Below are 23,868 nucleotides of genomic sequence, written 5' to 3' on the forward strand. Positions count from 1 at the left end.
AGATGGAGGGAGAACTGAGATTCATAGAGTAGAGAGCTGAGCCTGGATTAGAATCAGCAGATGGCCAACTGGGCACTAGGACTAAGGGGACCGCATGTCACTGGGGATGGAAATGCCTCTAAGGATGGATAGTGAGGAGGGAAGGAGAATAAAGTGAGGTTATGAGTGCATATGATGGGGTTGTTCAGAAGTTAATGCCATGAATGGAGTTCATAGGTGTGCCAATGTACACTGCTGGATGAAAGCACACCTCTGTCAACTGAAAAAATATGCACTACCTAGAGGTTAAGAATTATGTTTTACCTGGCAGACTTTCTGAGGACTCAAGCCCAGAAGGCAGCCTCTCAGATAGCTCTGAGGGACCGCTCTGAATGTTAAAGGAAGAGTCGGAATATATTGGGATCTTTGCAACAAAAACTAGCTGGTTGGAACATTAGAAGGTTCCTGTTTAATGGGAGAAAACCAGACAGGTGAATGAACTTGGCACTTTTCTGTGTATGGAAAGATGCAAGAGTCTGGGCTTATTGAAATCATTCTTTTTGATTTGCACCTTAATTATATAGGGCCAGTATCCTGCTTTCCTCCATCCTGAATCCCCTCAGGGTGTACTGTTAGGGGTGACTGCAGTGGTTGCTGGCCTCTCGGCTGCTACATCCTTTGTTTTGTGGTATTGGCAGGCAGCATTATTCATCCATACCTTTAAAGGGACCGAAATGTTTAGAACTAGAAAGGAGGGAACAGACCTAAATCATTTTATCTAAAATTTCACTTTCAAATGACAAACTAAATCCTAGAGAGGTTGTGACATATACAAGGTCCCAGAACCAGCTAAAGTGTTGGGACTTTGACTGTGTTTCCTACTCAAGAATGATGGTGTTTTATTTGGCAGTATTTTGAGTGCTTAATAGAAATGTAAATTTTTTTGTGACCCATTCCTTTTTTTAGGGAGGGTGCAGTGGTGCTAGTATTCTGCATTTGAAACAAGTCCCCAGGTGATTTGTTTAAACTTTGAAAGCTATCCTTAAAGAACAACTATTGAAAGTTTCTGAACATGCTATTTTAGGAAAATTAATGTGACATTGGTTTATGGGAAGATTGAAAGCATGGAGATACAGATTGATAGCGATCCGTCATGGTAGTACTGGAATAATGCAGGTATAAGCAATAAGGACTTCAAGTGGCAGTGAGGTTAGAAAGGAAGGAGGATTTTTGGAAAAATCAGGACCTGGTAACCAGATATGAGCCCGGGAGAGGGAGGGAACAAAGAGTTAATCCAAAGTTTTAATGCCAGAGCCGTACTTTTTAGTCTTTTCCTTTTTAGTTTTGGAAGCATATATTTATATAAAGCATTATAGTGTAACTAGGAGTAGCGATATCTGTACAGTTGTTGATGAAAATATATTTTGGCAAAAGAATTAACACAACATAGGAAAAAACAAGAAAATTCTGAAAGGAGGAAGAATGATGGGATATACATAAATGGATGAAACATTAGGTGTCTATTACTAGAGTCGTTCACTAGCATAGGTAATGGAAATTTCTATGTGCTGGATTCTGAATAAATTCAGAATGAAACTTACCTTATTTGAATGATTTAATTTTAGCCTCTTTTCCCTACATTTTTAGTGTTCATGTTTTTAAGTTTTACAAATAATTGGGACTTCAAAGGCAAAAGCAATTCCTGGAATTGGTGGTTCCTCTGATTTTATAGATATTTTTTAAAAAAAATCAACTCGAGTTTTTGGCTTTGGCTTAATTTTAGTTAACAATTTAAATAATGTTTCTATCTTCTTCCAAGGTTTATTCAGATTCAGTTATGGGTGTTTTGAAGAAAATATAATATATACATGTTATGTATATCATGTATACAAAAGAAAGTATAAAATATGCTCTTCTTTATCATATGAAACAGTGACCAAAATAGTTTTTCATAAATGAATTTTGACTTTTCAACACTGAACTTTTACTATCATTTAATTAGCTGGATAAGTCTCGAACATATTCTCTAGATGAATTTTGTGAAGAACAGTTACAGCAGACTACACAGGCACTGAAACAACTTGAAGATATCAGGGATAAAGCAATTTCAGAAATAAAAATTACAATTTTAAAGGTAATTCTTTGATTATATCCTATTTATCAGTTGTTATGTATTGACTAAAACAGTTACTCCGAATTGTTACCGGATCACTCTGAATCCCTGGAAAAAATGTTTGAAATGGACAGGTAGAGGGACAGAGGTAGTTAATTAGCCAGCCAGCTAGTACTGTGCATTTACTATATACAAGATTTTTCTAGGTGCTGTGTAAAATGAAAATACATATGCATATATATATAAAGACATATATATGTATGTTTTTATAAATATATACTTTCAATATACTTAAACTCTGACATATAAAAGGAAATATGATTTGTTACAAAGTTCACAAAAAACTCAAGTTCAGAAGAAACATAACTAGATGAGACAAAGCTTCCCTGAGGATTTTATAAGAAGGATTTGATAATACAAAGCATTCTTACACAGTATGCTATGGCTCACTGAGTAGGGTTATTTTGTATATATTTCTGGTATAGGGAATGACCATGCACAAAAGCCAGATTCACAAAGCGCAGTTTGTTGAGAGACTGATGCAATATCACCTAGTTATGGACTTGTTGCCTCTGCTGGTTTGGCTGAATCCAAGTGGATATTTGAGACTCTCTCAAGGAATGGGAGGACTGGGTCTCCCTAAAAAATTTTCAAATATTATTTCTCTGAATTGGACTTCTGATAAGTAGTGGGTAGCAAGACTTCAGGGCTTTACTTCTGGACAAGAAGCTGAAGTACAGCTATTCCATGTCAATGAAATAAAGCTTCTCATTCCTTATCTTATTCCTCATAGTCCCCCCACTAACCTCCCCAAGCCCAGTCACATGTGGGTAGACCTTTGGGAAAGTTTGGTCAAGGATAGTATAAATCAAAAAGGGATTAATAAGATATTACTTAGGTCACTGAGATAGTAGCAGAACAGTACTCAGAGTCATTCCACTTTCTCCTATTCTGCATTACCAGGATATGACCATAAATATTTAACATATTTTCATTTAAATAAATTTTAGATCAAAACCTACTAGATCAACTGCCAGTCCTGTTTTTGAAATGCACCAAAATTATTCACTCTATGAAAGTATGTAGATTTCATAAAGATGAGACAATCATAAGACTGAGAATGTGTCCAAGCCAAAAAAGATGTTGGGAATGGAAATATCAAAAAAGCATTTTGTTGCTTTCCCCCCCTTTAGATGTCATCTTTGAAACAGCAACTCAGGCCCTATTTTGGCACGGCTCTTTAATCTAGCTAACAGACCACTGGGTTGCTGGATCCCATATGGGATCAGTCAAAGAACTTTCCCTATTTCCCAATTTCCAGAGTGAGTGTCATTACAAAGCACTTTACTATTTTGTTATGACATTTGACACTTAAATGCTAAGGACAGAGGAAGCCTACAGCAAGCCCCCGTACCAACTTCAGCCACAAGGGGGGCAGACATCAGAAGCAAGAGAGGCTACCACTCTATTGTCTGCCAAAAAGGAGACCATACCAAATATCTATAAAAATGAAAAGGCAGAGCATTATGACTCAGATAAGGGAGCAAGAAAAACCCCTAGAAAAACAGCTAAGTGATCTGGAGGTTATCAGCCTCCATGAAAAAGACTTCAGACTGATGACAGTAAAGATGATTCAAGATCTTGGAAATAAACTGGAGGCAAAGATTGATAAATTACAAGAAACCTTGACCAAAGAAATACAAGATTTAAGGATTAAGCAAGCAGAGATGCAAAATACATTAACTGGAATAAAAAATTCATTAGAAGCAACCAACAGCAGAATATAGGAGGCAGAAGAATGAGTAAGTGAGGTGGAGGACAGACTACTGGAAATCACTGATGTGGAACAGAAAAGAGAAAAAATATTGAAAAGAAATGAGGACAGTCTAAAAGAACTCTGGGACAATGTTAAATGCACCAACATCCATATTATAGGGTTGCCAGAAGGAGAAGAGAGAGAGAAAAGGCTAGAAAAAATATTTGAAGAAATAATAGCCCAAAACTTCTCTAACATGGGAAAGGAATCACTCAATCATATCCAGGAAGTATAACGAGTACTGTATACAATAAACCCAAGGAGGAACACCCCAAAACACATATTAATCAAATTGACCAAAACTAAAAACAAAGATAAAATATTGAAAGCAGGGAAAAGAAAGAAGTAACATACAAGGGAACCCTGATAAGGTTATTGGCAGATTTTTCAGCAGAAACTCTGCAGGCCAGAAGAGACTGGCACAATATGCTTAAAGTGATGAATGGGAAAAAAAAACCTCCAACCAAGATTACTCTACCCAGCAAGGCTCTAATTCAGATTTGAAGGAGAAATCAGAAGCTTTGAAGGAGAAGTGAAAGCTAAGAGGATTTAGCACCACTAAACTAGCTTTACAACAAATACTAAAGGAACTTCTCTAGGTGGAAGAGAAAAGGCCACAAGTAGAAACAAAAATATTAGAAATAACAAGGCTCACCAGGAAGGACATACATGTAGTAAATGTAGGAAATCATCCACACACAAATATGGTACCAAAATCAGAAATCGTGAGAAAAGAAGGGTACAAATGCAGACACTAGAAATGCACTTGCAATTAAGAAACCAAGAACTTAAAACAATCCTGTATATGTATATAGATCCCTATATCAAAACATCAGGGTAACTGAAAACCAAAAATTTATAATAGATTCACACACAAATAAAAAAAAGCAATCCAAACACACACTAAAAGTAGTCATCAAACCACAAAAGAAGAAGGGAAGAAAAAAGACCAACAAAAACAAATCCAGACCCATTAATAAAATGGCAATAAGAACATACATATCAATAATTACCTTAAGTGGGCTGAATACCCCAACCAAAAGACATAGACTGGCTGAATGGATACAAAAACAAGACCCATATATATGGTGTCTTTAAGAGACCCACTTCAGTTCTAGGGACACATACAAACTGAAAGTGAGAGGATGGAAGAAAATATTCCATGCAAACAGGAATCAAATCTGGAGTAGCAATACTCATATCAGACAAAATAGACTTTAAAATAAAGAACATTGTAAGAGATAAAGAAGGACAGTAGAAAATGATCAAAGCATCAATCCAAGAAGAAAATCCAACATTTGTAAATACATATGCACCCAACATAGAATCACCTCACTATATAAGGCAACTGCTAACATTCTTAAAAGGACAAACTGACAATAACATAATAATGGTGGGGGACTTTAACAATGCATTTAAAACAATGGACAGATCATCCAGACAGAAAATCAACAAGGAAACACTGGCCCTAAATGATGCATTAGACCAGATGGACCTAATTCATATTTGTTGAACATTCTATCAAGAAGCAGTAGAATGCACATTCTTCTCAAGTGCATGTGGAATATTCTCTTCGATTGGGCCACAAATCAAGCCTTGGTAAATTTAAGAATATTTAAATCATATTACGCATCTTTTCTGACCACAATGCTATACCACTGGAAGTCAACAACAAGAAAAAAACAACCACGAACACATGGAAACTAAACAACATGCTACTAAACAACCAATGGATCACTGAAGAAATCAAAGAGGAAATTAAAAAATACCTAAAAGTAAATGACAACAAAGACATCCAAAACCTATGGGATGCAGCAAAAGCAGTTCTAGGAGGGAAGTTTATATCAATACAGGCTCACCTCAGGAAACAAGAAAAAGCTCAAATAAGCAACCTAACTTTACACCTAAAGCAATTAGAGAGAGAACAACCGACAAGACCTAAAGTTAGCAAAAGGAAAGAAATCATAAAGATCAGAGCAGAAATAAATGAAATAGAAACAAAGAAAACCACAGAAAATATAAAAGAAACAAAAAGCTTGTCTTTTGAAAAGATCAACAAAATTGATCGACCCTTAGCCAGACTCATCAAGAAAAAAAGAAAATGCAAGTCAATAAAATTAGAGGTGAAAAAGGAGAAATTACAGTGGACATCACAGAAATACAAAGGATCATAAGAGACTACTACGAGCAATGATATGTCAATAAAATGGCCAACCTAGGAGAAATGGACAAATACTTAGAAAAGTACAATCTTCCAAGACTAACCCAAGACAAAATAGAAAAGATGAATGATCCAATCGCAAGTACTGGCATTGAAACTGTGATTAAATATTTCCAACAAACAAAAGTCCAGGACCAGATGGCTTCACAGGTAAATTCTATCAAACATTTGGAGAAGAGCTAACACCTATACTTCTGAAACTATTCCAAAAAATTGCAGAGGAAGGAACACTCCCAAACTCATTCTATGAGGCCACCATTATCCTGATACCAAAACCAGACAAAGATACCACAAAAAAAGAAAATTACAAGCCAATATCACTGATGAACATCGATGCAAAAATCTTCAACACAATACTAGCAAACTGAATCCAGCAATATTAAAAGGATTGTACACCATGATCAAGTGGAATTTATCCCAGGGATGCAAAGTTTTTTCCGATACCCACAAACCAATCAGTGTGATATACCACATCAACAAACTGAAGAATTAAAAACCATGTGATCCTTTCAATAGATGCAGAATAGGCCTTTGACAAAATCCAACACCCGTTTCTGATAAAAACTCCCTAGAAAGTGGGCATAGAGGGGGACCTACCTCAACATAATAAAGGCCATATATGACAAACCCACAGCTAACATCATTTTCAATGGCAAAAAGCTGAAAGAATTCCCACTGAGATCAGGAACAAGACAAGGATATCTGCTTTTGCCAGTACTATTCAACATAGTTTTAAAGTCCTAGCCACAGCAATCAGAGAAGTAAAAGAAATAAAAGGAATCTAAAATGGGAAGGAAGAAGTAAAACTATCACTATTTGCAGATGACATGATACTATACCTAGAAAATCCTAAAGACACTACCAGAAAACTGTTAGAGCTCATCAATGAATTTGGTAAAGTTGCAGGACTCAAAATTAATACATAGAAATTGACTGCATTTCTATATACTAACACTCTCTGATGTAAACCACAGCAATATCTTCTCAGATCCACCTCCTAGAGTAATGACAATAAAAACAAAAATAAACAAATGGGACCTAATTAAACTTAAAAGTTTCTGCACAGCAAAGGAAACCATAAGCAAAACAAAAAGACAGCCCCTAGGATGGGAGAAAATATTTGCAAATGAAGCGACTGACAAGGGATTAATCTCCAAAACTTATAAACACTTCCTGCAGCTCAATACAAATAAGATAAAATAAAACACCAAACAACCCCATCAAAAAATGGGCAGAAGATCTAAATAGACAGTTCTCCAAAGAAGACATACAGATGGCCAAAACACATGAAAAGATGTTCAACATCACTCATTATTAGAGGAATGCAAATCAAAACTACTATGAGGTACCACCTTACACCAGCCAGAATGGCCATCATCTAAAAGTCTACAAGCAGTAAATGCTGGAGAGGGTGTGGAGAAAAGGGAACCCTCTTACACTGTTCATGGGAATGTCAGTTGGTGCAACCACTGTGGAAAACAGTATGGCGATTACTCAAAAAACTAAAAATGGTATTACCATTTGATCCAGCAAGCCCACTCCTAAGGCATCTATCCAGAGAAAACCATGACTGGAAAAGATATATGTACTCCAGTATTCACTGCAGCACTATATACAGTAGCCAAGACATGGAAGCAACCTAAATGTCCATTGATAGAGGAGTGGATAAAGAAGATGTGGTGTGTATACACAATGGAATGTTACTCAGCCATAAAAAGGAAAGAAATAATGGCCTTTGCAGCAGCATGGATGGACCTAGAAATTATGCTAAGTGAAGTTAGACAGTGAGACACCGTCATATGCTATCACTTATATGTGGAATCTGAAAAAAGGACACAATGAACTTCTTTGCAGAACAGATCCTGACTCACAGACTTTGAAAAACTTACGGTTTCCAGAGGAGGCAGGTTGTGGGGAATGGGCTTGGGGTTTGGGATGGAATTTTGCTATAAAATTGGGCTGTGATGATCGTTGTACAACTCTAAATATAATAAAATTTATTGGGTTAAAAAATAAATGCTAAGGGCATTGGTTTTCAAACTTTAAATGGCAGAAGAATCACCTAGAAGGCTTGGAAAACAAAGGATTTCTGCTTTAGCATGCATAGCCTAGGAATTTCTGTTTCTAAAATGTTCCTAGGTGAAATTCTGCACTGGTGGTCCTGGCTCTCCAGAATTCTACATATGGATATTGACAATTTAAGTGTCCAGACTCAAATATAATATATGAATTGAGCATGTTGAGTAAGACTGTTAATTCTCACTGAGAGTTTTCCTGGGCTTAGTGGAATCACAGATTTCAAAGAACTTTAGAGTTATTTTTTGGAAATAAAGTCATAATTTCAGAAGAGATATACAGATTTTAATCAACATGAATCATGCTTTACGTTTCAATGGCATGCCCTTCTGGAAGAATTGGAATTATTAAGCATCTGTCCTATCAGTTTGACTTGCAGGAAGATTTAAGATTCATAGAATTTTGCAAATGAATACATCAATTTTTTCCCAGCCTTATGGAGGTAAAGTTGACATATTGTGTCAGTTTAAGGTGTACAGTGTATTGATTTGTGATACACTTAACATGTTTCGATTTGATTACTATCATCAGGTCACATAATTACCATTTTTTTTGTGTGTGTGGTGAGAACATTTAAAATCTATTCTCGGCAACTTTCAAGCATATAATACTATATTATTAACTATAATCATGCTGTATATTAGATCCCCGGAAATTGTGCATATGTTCTAATAATTGGAACACACAAAAAATAATTGTGCTCTTTGACCAACAACAACTCTGCATTTCCCACACCCTCAGCCTCTGGTAAACCACCATTCTGCTCTTGTTTCTGTGAGGATTTTTTTTTTCAGATTTCATATATAATTGATATATTTGTCAGTCTTTGCCTGACTTATTTCACTTGATGTAATGCCCCCAAGGCCCATTCTTGTTGCTACAAATATCAAGATTCCTTTCTTTCTCAAGGAAGATTAGTGTTCCAATACCTGCATGGGCATGTGAATGTGGGCGCGCGCACACACACACACACACACACACACACACACACACACACCATCCTCTTTATTCATTCATCCATTGACAGACTTAGGTTGCTTCCATGTCTTGGCTATTGTGAATAGTATTGCAAGAGTGTGGGGATACAGGATCTCTTTGTGTATGTGTGCATATATATATATATATATATATGTATGTGTATCTTTGTATATCCTTTGTGTGTGTGTGTGTGTATTCTTTGTGTATATATATAGTATATATTCTTTGTGTATGTATGTGTATGTGTGTATATCTGTCTATCTCCATCTGAGAAGTCAGATTACTGGATCAACTGGTAGTTCTACTTTTAATATTTTGAAGAATCTCTATACTTTTTTCCATAGTGGCTGCACCAGTTTTCATTCTCACTAATGGTGCTCAAGGATCCTCTTTTCTATATACCCTCATCAAAACTTAGTCTCTTTTTTTTATGATAACCATTCTAATAGGTGTGAGGTGATATTTTCATTGTGGTTTTCTCTGTATTTCTCTGATGATTAGTGATGTTGAACACTTTTTCATGTACCCATTGGGACATATGTATATCTTTGAGAAAATGTGTCTTCAGTTCCTGTGTCCATTTTGTAATCAGATTTTTTTCTGTTGTATGAGTTTTAATATGTTTTGGATATTAATGTTCATCAGATAAATGATTTGCACATATTTTCTCCCATTGCATAGGTTGCCTCTTAACTTTTTTGATTATTTCTACTGCTGTGCAGAAGCTTTTTAGTTTGATTTGTCCCAGTTATTAAAGTTTGTTTTTGTTGCTTGTGTTTTTTGTGTCATATCCAAAAAATCATCATCACATCCAATGTAAAGGAGATTTTCTCCTAACTTTCATGTAGGAATCATGTGGTTTCACATTTTATGTTCAGGTTTTTAATTCATTTTGAGGTAATTTTTGTCAGTAGTGTAAGATAGAGGTTTATTTTCACTCTTCTGCATGTGGCACCAGTTTTCTGGAAACTATTTATTAAAGAGACTGTCCTTTCTTCATTGAATATTCTTTGCTCCCTTGTCAGATATCAATTGACTGTATATGCCAGGGATTATTTGGGAGGTTTGATTCTGCTCTATTGATCTATGCATCTGTTTTTTGTTTGTTTGTTTGTTTGTCTTTTTGCCTTTTCTAGGGCCGCACCCACAGCGTATAGAGGTTCCCAGACTAGGGGTGTAATTGGAGCTGTAGCTGCCAAGCCTACGCCAGAGCCACAGCAATGCAGGATCCGAGCCATATCTGCAACCTACAACACAGCTCATGGCAACGCTGGATCCTTAACCCACTGAGCAAGGCCAGAAATCGAACCTGCAACCTCATGGTTCTTGGTCAGATTCATTAACCACTGAGCCATGACGGGAACTCCTATGAATCTGTTTTTATGCCAGTATCATATGGTTTTGATTACTATAGCTTTTTAATGTAGTTTTAAATAAAGAAGTGTGATGCCTCCAGCTTGTTCTTCTTTCTCAGGATTGCTTTGGCTATTTGGGGTCTTTTGTGATTCTTTACAGATTTTAGGATTGCATTTTCTATTTCTGTGAAAAAATGTCATTGGAGTTTTGATTGGGATTAAATTGAATATATAAATGGTTTCGGTGAGAACGGACACTTTAACAATATTAATTCTTCGGATTCATGAGCATGGGATGTTTTTCTACGTGTCTGTGTCTCCAATTTCTTTCATTAAGGTTTTGCAGTTTTAACTGTGTGGGTTTATCACTTGAACAGGTCACTGTGAACTCTAGTTGCTCCTGCTGCATGCTATCAACAGTCCTGTTTTTCTTCCTTGTTCTGGCCATCTCTACATTTCAGCTTTGCTAGCTTGGTTGGGTGAAGTCAAAGTGAGACCTTGTGGAGTGCCCTCAAAGTCTGCGGAAACTGGCTCTTCACTCTATCCTTTTTGTCTTGACCAGGGGGACTCTTCCTATCTGAGTCGTTCCCTCTTGGCACTGAGAAAGCTAACTGGGGATGGGATGATGCAGACAAAGTGAAGCTGTCTTCTTTCTCTTTTTGTGCAATTATTCTAGGTTTTTTGTTCCATTGTGTTGCCAAAGTTTCTTAAGTGGACTCCAGAGCTCTTCTAGAGCTGTTTTGCTTATGGATAGCTGTCTAATTGTTCATCTTTGTTGAGGGGCAGAGGCTGTGGTCTCCTATAATACCATTTTGGATGAATTTTTAAAACTGTCCTGAAATGTCTGACTACTTTGTGGCTGCACTCTAGGCTATTGGTTCTCAAATAGGCTGCATAGTAAAATCACTGGGATGGGTAATAAATATTCATATCTGGGATCATCCTAGACCAATGAGTCAACTTTTCTGTTGGTAGAGCCAGGCAGCACTATAAAATCTCTTCAAGTGAATCTGATGTATGGAATATACAGAAGAAGAATACACATTCTTCTGGGCAATGTTTGGGACTGCCTACCTTTGGAAAAATATAGCACAGCTGTAGAACTGATGGAATGGAAACTGAGTCACCTCAGTGATATAAACTTAGAATCAGAAATGAGATATTCCTGACTGAAAAGTATATCCTGTGATGACAGTGAATAGATTAGCCTCTTAAATGCCAGAATTTCCATCAGTCTCACCAATATTCAATAAAAAGACCAGCATTACTAGACCTATTACTGTATCCTTTTTTTTTTTTCCCACGGATATTAAGCCCTTTAAAGCTGTTTTGGTACCAATGCTAAAAATCTTTACTTTGAAGAGTTAATATACTTGGCTTTACCATTTTACCAGTAAAAAAATCCATGCGTTATGTACATAAATTTTTCAAATCATTGAAAAGATAGCCTTTTCAGTAGAGACATAACCTATTAATAATGTTAGTATTCCATTTGTCAGATCCAGCGTGGCTGAGCCCATAGTTGGTATAGAAATCACCCCTTCTTTTTTTTGTCCAATTTCTTCAAGCAACCATTGCAACTATTGTGTCAATAAAGAACTGCATCACATTGGTAAACCATTCCTCCAGAGAGTGTCAACCAGTACTGAAAAAAACTTCCAAATTCCTAAACGACTGACCTAATTAATTTTTAAAAAGAAAAAAAGTGAATAAAATTAAATAATGAGGGGAGATGACCTAAAAAACTAATGCAACTATATTTTTAAAAAATTAGAATACAAGTGTAAAAGGATGATGACTTAACCAAGTATTTAAGTAGCAGTGGAGCAAAAAATAAAAAGCATGAACAACCAATAAATGAAAAATAATTGGAAGTATTTTTAGAATTTTAAAGATCTGTAATTCATAAAACTATGTCTCTAAAAGGAACTATTTTGAATAACTTCAGAATTATTTTTAGAAGCACAATTTAGAAATGTTAAGTAGTAGTGATGCCAACCTATATTTTTTGATTAAAGCATGACATTCTTTAGTAACTTAAAAACATCATTTGTCTTGAGATATATTATTTAAAAAAATTCTAACATCAGAGTTGATGAATTTAAATTTTTAAATTCTGTATTATGTAGCATATATGAGGTTTTAAAAAATCTAATTCCTAGCCTAGCATAAGTGTGGCAGCATTGGAGTGGGTTTTATGAAACCTTGTATTTAGACTGGAGTATCTTCCATGGCAACTCTCAGTGTATTTGAGGAGGGTCCCTCTATGTAGGAACATGTTAATATTCATTAGTATGTACTCCCTGTTTGAATTCGATATGACATATCTGCTTATGAGACACTAAATTTCATAGGCTTTATAACACATGAGTTGTTTTCTTTTTCTCTGACATTTAAATACAGTGTAAACATGAAGTTTTAGTGGAAGTTGTGGATAATGTTTAGTTCCAATTTGTTATTTAAGACTAATAAAACAGTGTATGTTAGAAATCATCCTATATTAATGTAGTAAGTCATCACTGGTCTCTCAATTTTTTATTGAAATGTAGGTGGCAGAAAAGAAAGAAATTAAAGAATATTTTGAGTTAAACCTCAGTGAAGACGTAACGCATTTCAAACTGCCTACATATCGACATTTATTAGAAGTAATTTTCAGGTTTCTGATACTGGTTGACCATATATTTCTGGAACTCATCCGTCAACTAATGAACACTGCAGTCACACAACTTTTAGAATTATTTACTAATTCTGCTGTAATGCCATTTTCGGTGGAAAAAAAGAATGAACATCTCCTCAAGTAAATCACACTTTTTTTTAATATAAAAGGAATTATAATCATATTGTTGTAATATATTGCCTTTTATATAGGAAATCACCAATAATTTAAATTAGACTCTGAAAATCCTTGTAGAAAATGGTAAGTACTCAGTCTTTGCAATCATCTGAACTTAACATCTGGTAATATTTAGTATTATCCATGAAAGTGTTAAGAAAAATTTCCAATTTTTCCCCACAAATTCTGCATAGGTCAGGTTGCCGTTGTAAAATACAGGATGTTAGGTGAAATTTGAAATTCAGATAGACAATAAATAATTTTTAATATAAGTATGTCCCAAATATTATTTATACTAAAAATACTCTTTATCTGAAATTAAAATTTAACAGGGTATTCTATATTTTTGTTTGCTAAATCTGGCAATCCTCTGCACAGGTACACTGTATCTTCAGTGTTCAGAGTTGGTTCTTTTTTTGTTACTCTGTTTTGTTTTGGTTTTGTTCCGTAGCATCTGGAAGTTCCCAGGCCAGGGATCAAACCCACACCATAGCAGAGACCCAAGCCACGGCAGCGACAACTCTGGATCCTTAATCTGCTATGCCACAGGAGAACTCCAGAGCTGGTTTTTAAAAATATGTAAGAATGGTTCTGGAAGGACCCACTAGGTTCACTTGGAATTCAGGTCAATTCCAAGTAATATCTATTGAATACAAAATATTTTCACCTTCAATTTGAATGCTACTATCCTTTTAAAAATATTTTTCTTATTTTCCACAACTGGATCTATCTAGTGTAATTTGTGAACATGGAATGTGAACTGAAATTGTGGAATACTTTAATTACATCCAAATTTTAGCAGGATCATTTTGCTCAGATCACGTTACTTTAAGCTGTTCTGGGTCCCTTGCATTTCCATATGAATTGTAGAATAAGTTTGCCAACTTCTGCAAAAAAAGAAAAAGCAGCTGAGATTTTGGTAGAGGTTGCATTTAATCTGTAGATAAATATGGGGAGAACTTTATCTTAACTGTAAAGTTTTCCAATCCATGAACATGAAGTTATCTTTCTATTTATATGGGTCTTCTTTAATTTCTGTCAACAATATTTTTTAGTTTTAAGTGTATGAATGTGATACTTCTTTAGTTAAACTTAATCTTAAGGAATTTATCCTTTTGATGCTATTGTAAATGGAATTATTTTAAAAATTTCACTATGGATTGTTCATTGCTAGTGTATTGAAACACAGCAGATTTCTGTTACTGATCTTTTGCAACCTTTCTGAGCTAGTTTATTAGCTCCAGTAGTTTTTTTTTTTTTTTCCCCCTTTTTCAGCTGTACCCACAGTATATGGAAGTTCCCAGGACAAGGGTCAAATCTGAGCCACATCTGTGACCTATGTCACAGCTGAGGCAATGCTGGATCCTTAACCCACTGCACAGGGCCAGGAATTGAACCAACAATACCACAGAGCCAAGCCACATCATTAACCCACTGTGCCATAGTGGGAACTCCAGATCTAATGGTTTTTTTTTTTATTCTGTAGAATTTTGTATGTATAAGATCATGTCATCTGCAAATAGAAATAGTTTTACCTCTTCCCTCCTAATCTGATGCCTTTTCTTTCTTTTTCTTTTTCTCTCTCTTTCTTTCGTTCCTTCCTTCCTTTTCTTTTCTTTTCTTTCTTTTCTTTCTTCTTTTTTTCCCAGCCTAATTGCCATGGCTAAAATCTGAGTTATTAGAAGTGGCAAGAGTGAACATTCCTGTCTTATTCCTGTTCTCATGGGGAAAACTTTCAGTCTTTCATCATTAAGTTTGATGTTAGCTGTGGGGTTTTTTACCAATGCTTTTTATCAGGTTGAGGATATTCCCTCCTATGTTTGGTTTGTTGAATGCTTTTATCATGAAATGGTATTGGATTTTGTTAAATATTTTTTGCATCACAATAAATTACCTCTATTGAGATGATCATCTGGTTTTTTTTTACTTTATTCTACTAATATGATGTTCTACTTTACATGCATACATGTTTGTATGTCGAACTATTCTTGCTTTCTTCTGATGTATTCCACTTGGTTATGGTGTATAATCCTTCATATATACAGCTGGATTCAGTTTGATAGTATTTTGTTGAGGGTTTCTATATTTAGGAAGTGTATTAATCTATAGATTTCTTTTCTTGTGATGTCTTTCTCTGGTTTTGATTCAGAGGGTAATACTGGACTCAGAATGAATTGGAATAGTTTCTTCCTTAAATACTTAGAGGTCACCACTAAACCCATCTGAGCCTGAGGCTTTTGGGGTGGAAGCTTGTTAATTGTTGATATAATTTCTTAAATAGAGTCCTATTGAGATTGCCTATTTTCTGTCTGATTTTTGTGGGGGATTTGGAAAGATTGAAAAAAAATCCTGTTTGTTCTCTTACTTTCACACACTTCTAATAGCTTTAATTTCAACCTAAATTTTCACCTTATATTTAGATATCTATCTTATCTTATCATGGCTTGATTTTGCTTTTTAACCCAATCTGATAGTTTCTGTCTTTTGATAGGGAAATTGAACCTATTCACATTTAGTAATAACTGGTATGCTTTGATTTTTTTTTCTTTTCTCTTTATTCTTATCATTCATTTTACTTTATTCTTGTTTTTTCTCTTCCTTTTTCAATTTTCCTGTTTTTAAATTTTTTTTTAATTTTCTTTCTTTTTTTTTTCTTTTTGCCTTTTCTAGGGATGCTTCCCACGGCATATGGAGGTTCCCAGGCTGGGGGTCTAATCATAGCCACAGCAATGCGGGATCTGAGCTGCATCTGCCATCCACACCACAGCTAACGGCAACACCGGATCCTTAGCCCACTGAGCAAGGCCAAGGATCAAACCCGCAACCTCATGGTTCCTAGTCAGATTCGTTAACCACTGTGCCACGACAGAAACGCCCAATTTTCCTACTTTTTCTTTTTTGATGCAGTCAGATATCTCTGTATTTTCAGTACCTCCCTCCAGCTCCATGTTTTAGCAGATTATACTTTTCAATTTGTTTATAAATTCCATATCTTTGTAGTCATTATGATTAAAATTATATCTGTTAGTATATACTTGTAAATATTTATACTTTCCCATAAAAATGCTTATTTTTTTGTTCTCCACAATTAAAACTTTTAGAATGTTTTTACATTATACTAGATGTATGATTTTTTTTTTACTAGATATGATTTTTCATTGTACTAAAATATTCCTAACGTTGGAACTTATCATATTGATCATTTTTTGTGTGCATTCACAATGTTGTTGCAACCATAACATAGCCATTTCCAGAACTTTTTTATCATCCCAAACTTAAACTCCATAACCACTAAACAATAGCTCCTCATTCCCTATGCACCTCCAAACCTATGTAATCTCTACTATGCTTTCTGTCTCTATGAATTTATCTATTCTATGTGCCTCATATAAATGGAATCAGATAACATTTGTCTTTTGTATCTGGCTTATTTCTCTTAGCTTAATATTTTCAGCATAATGTTTCATCCATGTTGTAGCATATATCAGAATTTCTTTCCTTTTTAAGCATGAGTCATATTCCATTATATGTATATATATTTTGTATATCCATTCATCTATTGATGAATATTTAGGTTTTCACCTTTTGGATATTATGAATAATGGTGCTGTGAACATTTATGTGCAAATATCTGTTGGAGTCCCTGCTTTCAATTCTTTTGTTTATATACCTAGAGGTAGAATTGCTGGATCACGGTGTTGCCGTGAGCTGTGGTGTAGGTTGCAGACCCGGCTCGGATCCGGCATTGCTGTGGCCGTGGTGTAGGCTGGCAGCTGCATCTCCGATCCAACCCCTAGCCTGGGGACCTCCATATGCTGCAGGAGCGGCCCAAGAAATGGCAAAAAGACCAAAAAACAAAAACCAAAAAACGAGGTGCTAAATGCTTTATTTCAAAGAAGGGCTGCTTCCCTGAAGCCCACCTGGTCCCACCTGGAGCCCATTGTGATCAGAAATACATATAACTAGATTGAGATAAATATTGTACAACTATAAATGTAATAAATTCATTGAGTAATAAAAAAAAAAAGAATTACTGGATCATATGGTCATTACAGGTTTAAGTCCCACTAGCAAAGCACCAAAGTTCTGATCCTCACCAACACTTATTATTTTCCTTTTGTTTTTTATAATAGCCACCAAAACTGGTGTGAAGCGATATCTCACTGTGGTCTCGATTTGGTTTCCCTGATGATTAGTGATGCTGAGCCATTATCGGCCATCTCTGTTATTTGTCTTCTATGGAGAAATGTCTCGTTATTTATGTAGTCTGAATATTGATGGGATATAAGAGTATTAAAACACTATTTTTCTTTTCATTTCTTAACCTAGGATACACAAAGACATCTTTGCTTTCACTCAAAACATAACAAATGATTATGAAGAATTTGATAATTCGAACCTACATACTTCTGTTCTGAAGTCAGAAGTGAAAATAGAAGCTGATCAGGTAAAATGGTCTTGAGAAGTATAAACATAGATTTTTTTTAATGTAAAATGAATAATAATAAAAATGTGCTTTATGATTAACAGTCAAACACACAGACACAGTCTGCTCACATGGTAGAAAGCTATGATTACATTTATTCCATTTGATTCACTTGTTTATACCTTACTGAGTACTTAGTATGTAGTCAGCCTTGAACTAGGCACTGAAATACGGCAGTGGGCAGAACAAATTCCCTCATCTCTTGGAACTTATGTTCCATACTGGGAGACAGATAATGAAGTCATGAGTACTATGAAGAAAAACAAAGGAAGACGAGGGAATACAGAGTGATACTGTGTGCTGCTTTACGTGAAAGTAGTCAGGGAAGGTTGCTGTATCTAAGGCAGCAGCTACCTCCTTCTACTCTCCCCTTCCCCCACTGTATTCCTCTAACTCTGCTTTTCTTGAGAGTACTTTTTTGGTTTGTGTTATTAACTTAAAAATGACATAAGCCAAATGTAAAAGACCTGGAAAGAATCCTACAGAAATATTCACTAGAAAAGTTTTGCTTGCCATGGAGAATTATTGCCCCCACCCCAGCATTCTTTTCTTAGGTTTAAACTTTATATGCTAAGTGCTTATCCTGTGGGGAAAATCACATTTTTATTAAATACCACTGTATATGTACTTTATATATTTTTTCTTTTAAAAATACTTTACATAGATTGGGTATCAAATGAGGATTTCCACGTGTATTAAATAAGTACACTTTCATACTTTAAAGGCCAGAAATGTATGCAACAGAATAACAGTTGTTATCTGTGGGTATTAGGACTCTAGATAAGTTTTACTTTCTTATATATACACTCCTGTAGGGTCCAAACTTTGTATAGTACATATGAATTATATTTATAAAGTCTTTATTAAGCAAAAATATACTGCATCTGTATGCCTTAAAGTATAATTAAGCAAACACCCAATGAGATGTCACCCACATTAAAAGTGTTAAATATTTCTTGTATATTCTTTCTTGATGAAACAATTTAATAACTCATTCTACCTTTAATAGCTATTTGGGTTGTTTTCAGGTTTTGTTTTATATATTCTTGTATATGTTTACTTTACTCTTTATTACTGAGGAGTGAGAATTCTGGGTGAAAAGGTATCTTTATTTACAACTGTAGGGAGTAATGCAAAATTGGTTTCCCAAGTGCTTATGCCAATTTAAACAACTTTGGCAATTCCATAATCTTTTATTGCTCCATAACCTCGCCAAGTCTCACCAGCATATAATGTCTTTGCCACGGAAATTAATCTGACTAGTATCCCTGAGGATGTGGGTTCGATCCCTGGCCTCGCTCAGTGGGTTAAAGGATATGGGATTGCCATGAGCTGTGGTGTGGCTGCAGTGCAGCTCAGATCCCATGTTGCTGTGACTGTGGTGTAGGCAGGCAGCTGTAGCTCAGAATCGACCCCTAGCCTGGGAACTTCCATTTTGTTCCATATATGTGGTGAGATTGGGCATCCTTGTCTTATCCCTGATCTTAAATGAAATGCTTTCATCTTATCACTGTTATATATGATGTTAGCTGTGGCCTTGTCCTCCTTGACTTCATTTATAACCTTATGTGGAGGTATATGCCCACTTTCTGGAGAGTTTTTAGCATAAATAGATATTAGGAAACTTTACCAAAAGCTTTTTCTGCATCTATTGAGATGATCACATGGTTTTTGTTCTTGGATTTGTTAATGTGGTGTATCACATTGATTGATTTGCATATGTTGAAGAACCCTTGCATCCCTGGGATGAATCCCACTTGATCATGTGTATGATCATTTTAATATATTCTTGGTTTTGGTATGGTAGTATTTTATTGAGGATTTTTTCATTATCATTGAAATTGTCCTGTAATTTTCTTTTTCAATGTCATCTTTGTCTGGTTTTGGTATCAGGGTGATTCTGGCCAAACAGAATGAGTTCAGAAGTATCTCTTCCTCTGCAACTTTTTGGAATAGTTTCAGAAATATAGGTGTTAATTCTTCTCTAAATGTTTGGTAGAATTCACTTGTGACACCATCTGGTCCTGGACTTGAGTTTGTTGGGAGTTTTTAAATTACTTATTCAGTTTCACTACTGATAATAGGTCTGTTCATATTTTCTATTTCTTCCTAGTTCAGTCTTAGGAGATTGTACCTTTCTAAGAATTTGTCTGTTTCTTTTAGGTTGTCCATTTTATGGGCATGTACTTACCTGTAGTAGTCTCTTAAGATCCTTTGTATTGCTGTGCCATTGGTTGTAACTTCGCCTTTTGCATTTCTGGTTTGGGTGCTCTTTTTTTTTTTCTTGATAATACTGCCTAAAGGTTTATCTTTTTTTTTAACCTTTTCGAAGAACCAGCTTTTCATTTCATTGATCTTTTCTATTGTTTCTTATAGTCTCTATTCCATTTATTTCTGCTCTGATATGTATGATTTCTTTTTTCTGCTTACTTTAGGTTTTATTTATTTTTCTTTAGTTCCTTAAGCTGTAAGTTTAGTTTTTTATTTGAAACTTTTCTTGTTTCCTGAGGTAAGCTTGTTTCACTATGGACTTTCCTCTTAGGAACTTCTTTTGCTGCAACCCATAGGTTTTGTACTATCACATTTTCATTTTTCTCTAGTTTTTTCTTTTTAATTTTCCTCTCTTCAGTGATTCATGGTTGTTTAGTAGCATATCATTTATCATCTACATGTTTTTGATTTTTTGATCTTTTAGTCCTTGTAGTTGAATTATTATGCCATTGTATTGTAGTTGGAAAAGGTGCTTGATATGATTTCAGTTTTTAAAAAAATTTGCCAAGGCTTGGTTTGTAGCATAATATGTAATCTATCCCGGAGAATGTGCCATATGCACTTGAAAAGAATGTGTATTTTGCTGCTTTCGGATGGAAAGCTCTATATATCAGTTGGGTCCATCTGGTTTAATGTGTAATTTAAGGCTAGTGTTTTCCTTCTGGTTTCTCATCTAGATGATCATTGCTAAGTGGGGTGTTAGAGTCTCTGCCATCATTGTGTTACTGTCAGTTTCTCTCTATGATTAATACTTGCTCTGTTTATATGCTTTTATTTTGGCTGCATATATATTTTCAATTGTTATGTCTTATTTTTGGGCTGATACTTTGATCATTATATAGTGTCCTTTTTTGTCTCTCTTAACAGTCTTTTGAAGTCTATTCTGTCTGATATAAGTATTCTACTCCAGGTATTTTGGTTTCCATATACATGGAAAACCTTTTTCCATTCCGTCAATTTCAGTCTATGTGTGTCTCTGAGGTGAGTCTTTTATAGGCAGCCTATTTTGGGGTCTTTTGTCTTTTGGTTGGAGCATTTATAGTCCATTTACATTTAGGGTAATTATCAACATGTACGTTCTTATTGCCATTTTGTTAATTATTTTAGATTTGGTTTTGTAGACATTTCCCCACACCCCCTTTTTTCTTCTTTTGTTCTCTTGTGATTTGATGACTATCTTTAGTGTTTGGGTTCGTTTTTCTTTTTCGTGTGTATATCTATTATAGATTTTTTTTTGTCTTTTTGTCTTTTCTAGGGCAACTCCCACACGGCATATGGAGGTTCCCAGGCTAGGGGTCCAGCCTACGCCAGAGCCACAGCAACGCAGGATCCGAGCCGCATCTGCAACCTACACCACAGCTCACGGCAACACCGGATCCTTAACCCACTGAGCAAGGCCAGGGATCGAACCCGCAACCTCATGGTTCCTAGTTGGATTTGTTAACCACTGAGCCAAGATGGGAACTCCATATTATAGATTTTTGATTCATGGTTACCATGAGGTTTTTGTATAGCAGTTTGTATATAAACATGACTATTTTAAGTTTCTGATGTCTTAATTTTAAATGCACTTGAAAAATCCTACATTTGTAATCTCTCCTTATGATACTGTTTTGAATATCATATTTTATATCTAATAGTTTTGTGTGTCCCTTAACTGCTTACTGTGTATGTAGATGATTTTATTACTTTTGTCTTTTAACTTCCCTACCAGCTTTGGGTGTGGATGATTTCCCACCTTTACTGTATGTTTGCCTTTAACAGGGCTTTTTGATTCATAATTTTCTCATTTCTATTTGTGGCTTTTTCTTTTTTCACCTAGAGAATTTCCTTTAACTTTTGTTGTAAGGCTGCTTTGGTGGGCAGAACTTTTAGGTGTTGCTTGTCTGTAAAGCTTTTGATCTCTCCATCAGATCTGAAGGGGAGCCTTGCTGAGTTGAGTAGGGTTTCCCTTTTTTTCCAGTTTGAATGTATCATGCCATTTCTTTCTGGCCTGGGGAATTTCTGTCGAAAAATCAGCTGAGATCCTTATGCAGGTTTACTGGTATGTTATATGTAGCTTTTCCCTTGCTTTTAATATTCTCTCTTTATCTTTATTTTTTGTCATTTTAATTACAATGCAACTTGGTGTGGTTCCTCTTAGGGTTCATCCTTTGTGGGACTTTGAGCTTCCTAGATTTGGCTGACTGTTTCCTTTCCCAGCCTAGGGAATTTTCTAACTATTATGTTTTCAAATATGTTATCAGTTCCTCTCTCTCTCTCTCTTCTTCTTGGACCCCTGTGATGGGAGTATTAGTGTGACTGATGTTGTCCCAGAAGTCTCATCAACTGTCTTCATTTCTTTTCATTCTTTATTCTGTTCAGTGACAGTGATTTATACCTCTCTGCCCTACAGTTCCCTGATATGTTCCTTTGTATCATTTACTCTGCTATTGATTCCTTCAAGTTTATTTTTAAGTTATTTTGTTCTTTATCTATGTTTGGTTGTTCTTCATTTTTCCTATAGTTCTTGGATGAAAACTTCTAACTACTTCTTCTGTACATCCATTCTGCTCCCAAGTTTTTTCATCATCTTTACAACCATTACTCTGAACACTTTCTCGGGTAGGTTGCCTATCTCCACTTATTTAGTTCTTCTTCTGGTGTTTTATCTTATTCCTTTTTCTAGAACATGTTCATCTGCCACCTCATTTTGTCTGAGAGATCAGATATGGACTGCCGACTTGATCATCCTCTTGGTTCATACATTATGTTTTCATCAGTTCATTCAAGATCTCTTGCTTGTTTTATTTTATTTTTCCTCTCTTTTCCCCATCCTTAACCAATTCTTTTCCTCTTATGAGAACTCACTTGAGTATAGTTCGTGTTTTTTTCTTCAATCCCCTTCCATAATGTTTCATTGATTTTTAACAATATATTACTGAGTTTTTGTATATGCTTGTTAAAATTTGCATAGATGTCATTGTGATGCCTTTCTGTTTTTACATATTTTTATTCAACATTATGTTGTTAAGATTCATCTCATAATAGGTAGATCTAGATCTACCTCACAGGACAATGTATCGCTAAATCTCAGTTTGGCGAAGGACTTGTTATTACTGTTAAGTCCTTTTACTTTTTTTTTCTTTTTATGCCTGTGCCTGCAGCATATGGAACTTCCCAGGCCAGGGATTGATTCTGAGCTGCAGCTATGACCTACAATGCAGCTTTGGCAGTGCTGGATCCTTTAACCACTTGTACTAGGCCAGGGATCAAACCCACACCTCCTCAGTGACCTGAGCCACTGCAGTCAGATTCTTAACTCACTGAACCATGGCATAAATGCCCCCTTTTATTTCTTAATGACTGAAACAAATGGTTGAGGTTCCAGCAGGTGATTCAGATGACCACATAGGAGACACTTGCTGGATGCCTCAAGCAAAACAGATTATTTATGGGTTATGAGAAATAAATAGATCACTTGAGAACCCACATTTAGCTGGAACCTAAGACCAATGACATTGTTTGTAAATAGATATTTATATTTGAAATACTCCTTTATTTTTCAGTAGGGACACCTATGCTAGTATTACTATGTTATAGTGAAGGACTAGGACCTTAGTGATGGATTTGAAGTATATTTCTGATTTGGAATTCTTAAAACTGAGTACACAGTAGAATTACCTGTTTAGCCTTTAAATGATTCTGATTCCTGGACCTTGCCCCTGCCTTTTTAACTCATTATAACTGGGGATAGGGCT

General features: G+C 35.4%; 1 protein-coding gene across 1 annotated transcript in view; it reads left to right on the forward strand.

Moving 5' to 3' along the window:
* The window catches only part of DNAH14 (dynein axonemal heavy chain 14), a 319,091-nt gene that overhangs the window by 56,605 nt on the left and 238,618 nt on the right, over positions 1-23,868 (forward strand). The window contains 3 exon segments of the mRNA XM_047754627.1: positions 1,982-2,113; positions 13,088-13,329; positions 17,701-17,818. Coding sequence (XP_047610583.1) covers positions 1,982-2,113; positions 13,088-13,329; positions 17,701-17,818 — 492 coding nt within the window.

This window comes from Phacochoerus africanus, chromosome 12 (genome assembly GCF_016906955.1).
Source record: "Phacochoerus africanus isolate WHEZ1 chromosome 12, ROS_Pafr_v1, whole genome shotgun sequence".
In the NCBI taxonomy this organism is placed as follows: Eukaryota; Metazoa; Chordata; class Mammalia; order Artiodactyla; family Suidae; genus Phacochoerus; species Phacochoerus africanus.